Here is a 6,731-nt window from a genome sequence, read left to right on the forward strand (position 1 = left end):
ATATAATCACATGTTTTCCATATAAGGGCTCAGACAAATGGAACAGTTCACAAGCAATCCCTTCAAATTTTGCTGGTCGCAAAACCGTAGGAGGAAATGCTCATGAAAACTGGGCCCTAATACGTTTGTTGCCTCTCCTTGTTGGTTTATGTGTACCTGAAGATGATCCTGTTTGGCAACTTCTTCTGACTTTGAAGGACATTGTTGAGTTAGTGGTTGCCCCTGTTCACACAACACAAAGTATTGCCTACCTTGAATTTAAAATATCTGAACATCGTGTCAGATATTTGGAAGTTTTTCCTGATCAAAGGCTCACACCAAAACACCATTTTGTCATGTCTGAGTGTGGGCAGGCAGGAAGAGAGGACCCAAAATGCAGGACTCACTGAGGCGGAAGTAATTCAAAACACACAGCTTTATTGCTGGTAAGAAGCAGAACAGAAAAACACTAACTAAACTGGAAGAACGGAATAAGTAGGCAGGAAGGCTGGCTGGCAAACGGAGCACACAGAGGAAGCGAGGGTGAACAGACGTTAACGATGCGACACAGAGTAGGGGAAGACACAGACACTAAATACAAGAGGTGAACGGAGCAAAGAGGAAACAGCTGGGAGACACGGCTGACGTTGATTACACTGACGAGACAGGGAGAGCACAAAGCTGAACGCACTGACAAAGGACACAGACCTACAAAATAAAACAGGAAGCACACGCCAGACAGAGACAGACTCGTAAACAGGCATAATGACGTCATGGACAAACAGAGGAACATACGGGCAGAGAAGACTAAGCACAGGCAACCTAAACCAAACATAAGGGCAAGATAACAAAACCTAAACCAGAAATAATCATCATCGTCATCAACATCATCATCAGATAACTAAAGAATCAGAATATAATTGTAATCAAAACAGTATCACCAGACAATAACTAATCCATAATGCAAAAATAAACCAAAACATAAGAAACTCAAAATGCTGGGTCGACCCGACCCAGGACCGTGACACATTTTTTGGAGCACTACCCTGCTTTAATAGAAAAATATGGGCCATTGGTTGGAGTATGGACAATGCGCTTTGAGGCGAAACACAGATTTTTCAAGCAAGTTGTGAGACACACTAACAATTTCAAAAATGTGTTGCTGACCCTTTCTACAAGGCATCAAATGATGATGGCATACCACATGCAATCAAAAGAGGTGAAACCTGCCCTGCTTGTCACAAAAATATCCAGAATGCCTGTAGATGTAGTCACATGATAAGTATCAGTCAGTTCTCAGAACTCAGGAAGTTCCCCTCACTCCACAAGTTCTCCTTATAAGGCCTCCAGATGTTTCCACTCAGCCCAGCACTCAGAGAAAACCAGTGTGTGTGGTGTGTATATCTATTCGTGTCTATTGTGAGTGTGTATGTCAAACAGAGAGCATGTCCTGAGCTGACCCCACAGTTCTCCATAAGTGTGTGCGTGTCCTACATGACTATGTAAGTACGTGTAGTGTGGACTTAAATGTGTGTACTCTGTGTAATTGTGGGTTTAGGCCAAAGAAAGTTGAGTGTCCTTATCTGACTTACTGGGTCCGCCTGGAGCTACAGCTATTGCTGGTAGAGAATTACCTTGTAGCCGATTTACTAAGAATGATATGATGAATGATACAATGATATATTGCTGATAAACTGATGCAGACTAATGAAGTAATAATGAAATAATAACAGTGCATGTAAATGATGTCAGTGAGATTAAAATAACATACTTTATCCTATCAACTCCTTTGAAACAATGTAACACATTCAACATAATACAGGTCAATCCAACAGATCTAATGATTTTCACACTCTTCTAAGTCAGAGGTCTAATGCAAACTAAAACTACATACCATATTATAATGCAACTACTTTGATCTCATATATAAGGTAACATATGATAACAAAATAATCTCACAATGTGCTGCATCCAGACATACAGGCAGATTTAAGAGCAAGATCACCATCTCTGACTTGTGTGCAGCTTGCCACCACTGTCACCTACAGTGGAACAAGATACACTGCTGGGATGATCCTGTCTAATGGTTCAACATGTGGACTACCAGACTTTGCTGAGATAATACAGATAGTCGTTTTGGACAATTGTGTATATTTCATTGTGATGTTACTTGCTGCATGGTATGTAGAGCATCTGAGATCTTTTGAACTGGAGGACACTGGCAAGATCAGTCTTTTGGAGCAGCAGAAACTTGGTGACATGTGGCCCTTGGCTTCTTACAATGTGGGAAGAAAACGCTTGGTAACCCTGAAACGTTACATCTGCTGTGAATAATAGGTAAAAAAACAAAAAACAAAACGACAGCAACAAAAACTTGATAACATGTACATCTCCCAAGTATTTGTTATTTGAAACATTTGGTGTGTTGAAGTGTGCTTTTTGTTTTATAGTTTTATATCTCAACTATTGTATAAATGAAAAGTAATAACTAATTTTATTTAATTGAAGGGAAATTTAACTCTGCCCATTTACATTTTATTCTAAGTTGAACAAGATGGAGGCAAAGCTTCGTGTAATTATTGATGACCAAATCGAGAAGTTGGTTCTTCCATCAGGGATCCCACCAACATTGGAGGAGCTGCAGAGTGTTGTGAAGGATACTTTTGGGATTTCAAATGACTTCAGTCTTCAGTATTTTGACCCAGAATTCCAGGACTACTTCACTCTTCACAGAGCTGACCAGATAAAAGACAAAGACACTGTGAAGGTTGTTGGCATCACCCCGGTCATGCTAAGCTTGACTCCGGTTGATGACAGTTTTGGCGGCCCCTCTGGCCAACTGTCTGACTATGACTCCTCATATGCTGAGTCAGTTGTATCCAATGCAGACTCTGCTGCAACTACTTCTTCTCAGGACACCATTATTCTCAAAAGGCAGAAGACCACAGAACGTTGTGAGCCCTGGCCGAAACAGTTTCCCATTCCACAGTTTGCATATGAAACTGAGATGTACCTGGAAAGAGCCACTGAGGAGTATAAAAAGAATGGAAATCTTCTGCCCACCTCCAAAGTAAAGACTGATATTCTTGAGAAGTTGGCTGAAACTATATTTACATTTACGGCCTATCCTTCAAGTGCACAGGTTAGTTATGTTGCTGAGGCACTTGTGACAAAATACCCTTGTCTCAAGGAACCTGGCTCTTTCTCAGGTTATTATGGTTGGCAACAAAGCATCAAATACAAGATGGCCAATTATCGTACAAAACTTAGAGGGTTTGGTGTTCCTGAGTTGACATGCAATGCCATGAAACACAAGAGTCCAGGTGACCAGAAGTCTGCAAATAAAGTGAAAAAGCCTCGGAAAGCAGAGGTAAATTACCTTCCGCCATATCCAGCAGGTGAAGATGAGGACAGTCAAGAAGAAGAGAGAATTCAGTTGCTTACTGAAGTCAAGAAAAGAGACAACAACAAAGTGATAAAAGAAAAAATGGCTAAAACATTTGCACATAGACGACATGAAATTGTCAACCTGTCCCCCAGCATTGAAGACATCAAAGCCAGATGGCCAGCTTTGTTTGAGGCATCTCATGTGAGTTCCAAATTCATTTTGGGTAGGCTTTTGTTTTTTTTTAATGTAATCTTTCAAACTTCAAATAATTTGAGGCTGCATCATGTTTTTTTTGTCATTCAGCTGCAGGATGAGTTCTACAGGATCACCCTGGTACACCTTGAACCCAAATTCATGTCCATGCTGGATGAGTACACTCCCAAACTGTTGGCCCTTTTCCATTCCAAGGGGGGAGCCATGGGATTGAAGTTGCAGGCTATCATAGCCAAGGTATTTTCCACAGACATTTCAGCTTGGAATTTTATTTAAAGAATTTTTTTGTCAAATTTCATTTGCATGGTGCACAGCTCCACTAATTTGTTTGCATGTTTTTGTCAGTGCAAGAGGACGCCAGGACGTCACTGGTATAATTAACAACACAATTATGGGTTTCATGTTTTAATTGTATTTTAAATACATGTCTGTTCTTAGTAAAAAAAAACAACAAAAAAACAACAAAAAAACCCCCCACAAGTACAGGTATTGCTGGGTTTTTGTTTTGTCCCAAGAAGGAAAAACCCTTTCTGACAAACAAACTAAATTAGATAAAAAACTAAATGACTAAATTAATGTAATTTACTAAAACGACACATTTAAAGATTGAAGCTTACAAGCATACAACTTATTGAAGCATTGTCTTTACCTATATAATGTTGACAATACCTTTGTGTTAACTGTCAGCACCCAGGCATGTGCATTAACATCAGCTAATTATCGCACATAATGTTCCATGTGATGATAATTTGATATTTACGTTTTTTTTAATACTGCCAATTCTCACAGTTTTGTCTTAATAAATGGTCACTTATCTGATGGTAATTTTTGGAATTCTTGCTCATTTTCAGTCACCAAGCAATCCTAGCAATAACATAACCAGAAATCTGGTTATTCAGTGCTTGATGGTGTACCTTGGGGAGTCCATTGATCAACTGATCAAAGAGTACAGTGTAAGTGTTGAAGTAGAAACATTATTCTGTTTTTTGTTATTCATATGTGTTTGTCAAGTTTCAAATAATTTGAGGCATTATCATGTTTTATTTGTCATTCAGCTACAGGATGTGTCCAGGAAATATTTCATGTGTGCAACTACAGTCAGAAAACCCATGTGTTTGTTGTTTCAGGATGCTGATGAGGATGGTGTGTCACAAGATCTTTCTGAACAGAGGATGAAAATCTACAAAATCAAGGCTGTTGGATCTGAGGAGGATGACATTGGCATTGTGCTGGAGGGTGTGAGAGTTATGCCTACTCTGGGTAATTTTCCAAGAGCATGCGCAATGCTGGTTGGATTGACATATGCAGTCGATCTTGCCTATCCCAAAGAGCTAAAATACACCTTGGAAGTATTCCAGAAACTTTTCCTTGAACTGGATTGTGCTAAGCTCTCACCAAAAGTGAACAGCCTCAAGAACAAGTTATTGACTTAAACGAGGACTCTGAAAGAATGAAAGGGAAGTAAGCTCACTGAAAACCTTTGGTTTGTCTTTGTTAGATGCAACTATCTTTTCAGTTTTCAAGTTAATTTCAACTTATTCATATCTTACCCAAATGACATGCAATGTGTCAGGCTGTATTTGTGCTCTTTATTTTAATGTTTGTTTTTTATTACCTACAAGTTTCTTAGGAATATTCTGTTTGAAAGGCAACAAATTGGAGGAATCACTAGTGAAGCTTTTCTTTGTTTATAGTGTATGTTACTATAAAACATTAGTTTAAAACAACTTTAAAATTTAACAGAAGTGCAGTCCTGTAGTTGTAGAAATGTTACTTCCTCTTACATGTGTCTTAGATTTTCTCAGGTTAAACATCCAAATTGGGATAAAAGGTTGATTTACATTATTGATATTCCATGTACATGAGTGAAAAACCTTTGTTCTACAGTTATATTGAGTGATTCAATTTAACAAAAGATTGACTAACAAAAGTTTTTGTTAGTCAATCATAAATAAGTAACAGAGATAAAGGAAACGGTAAAGGATATTCAAATTTCAGGTTCATGTTGATATTACAGTCTAATCTAAAGATTAATTTCTTTTTTACAAAACTGGTTTACATTCATGCAGTTCCTTTATGTTGCTGTTGCTCTGTACACAAAGCTGTGTGATAAACTGTTCATGACACTAAAACAAATTTACAGCAGAGGAATGTATTTAGGAGATCAGGAGATTGTTGATAAGAATTCAGTGTATACGAGCAGAAAAATGTTATATTATAAATTACTGTTTTATTTTCCACAATAAAACACATTACTGTTTTGATGTTTGAATCCAATTTGAGTTTTACTAAAAAAACAAGAAGATTTCATTTCTTTGTAATGGATATTTTAGGAAGTTTTTACTAAACCTTTGCCAGATAGTTAGTAAATTCAAAGTAATTTTTCTCAGAGACTTATTTCATATCAATTATTTTTTTTGGTAAAGTTGGGCAATTTCAACCTTCAGTTTGAGATTTTGACCCTAAATCCAACACACATTTACAGTTTAATTCTATTAATATCTACTTTTGTTTTCTATTTGAATTTAATTAACATTTTCTCTACATTTTACATAAATCTTTTGAAATTAAAATCTACTTAATTATTTCAAGTGTCACTTTGTTGCCATAACTTTTTTAAGTAACCTCTAGTCACAGTTTTTACAGTGTAGTGCTGCAGTTCATCTGATGTTTGTTGAACCTTTTGGAAAAGTTAAATGAACTTGCCAGTAACCTTTTAATAGATCTGGTTATAAAAGTTGTGGATCCTACTCTATCAATGCGACCCTCCATTTTCAGAAAAACTGTCTCACTAGCCAAGTCATTTCCCAGAAGAAATGAAACCCCTTTAATAGGTAACTGGGAACTCAGGGCAACTTTAACATTCTAACAGTCCGACACTGGTCTCTCAATCGCCCGTTGGAGAGTCGTGAGCTTCTCCATGATGCTATCAAACTTGCGCTCCGTGGTCTTGTGGCTCCGGGTCGGCCTCCTGAACTGCACCGCCGGACCAGGCGGCAGCGTGCCAGCCACAGGCGACGGAGCCGGACCAGGCGGCGGCGAAGCAGGAGCTGACGCATAGGTTGGACCAGGCGACGGCGAAGCAGGAGCTGACGCAGAGGTTGGACCAGGCGACGGCGAAGCAGGCGCTGAGGCTGGGCCAGGTGAAGCA

At 38.6% G+C, this 6,731-nt stretch overlaps 1 protein-coding gene across 1 annotated transcript; it reads left to right on the top strand.

Moving 5' to 3' along the window:
• Window positions 1–2,533: 2,533 nt before the first annotated feature.
• LOC113017288 (uncharacterized) lies at window positions 2,534–5,013 on the top strand. Its single transcript, XM_026160459.2, has 4 exons — window positions 2,534–3,568; window positions 3,671–3,817; window positions 4,432–4,533; window positions 4,708–5,013. The coding sequence occupies exons 1-4, from the start codon at window positions 2,534–2,536 to the stop codon at window positions 5,011–5,013; spliced, it is 1,590 nt and encodes a 529-aa protein (XP_026016244.2).
• The last annotated feature ends 1,718 nt before the right edge of the window (window positions 5,014–6,731 follow it).

This window comes from Astatotilapia calliptera, chromosome 3 (genome assembly GCF_964374335.1).
Source record: "Astatotilapia calliptera chromosome 3, fAstCal68.1, whole genome shotgun sequence".
Taxonomy (NCBI): Eukaryota; Metazoa; Chordata; class Actinopteri; order Cichliformes; family Cichlidae; genus Astatotilapia; species Astatotilapia calliptera.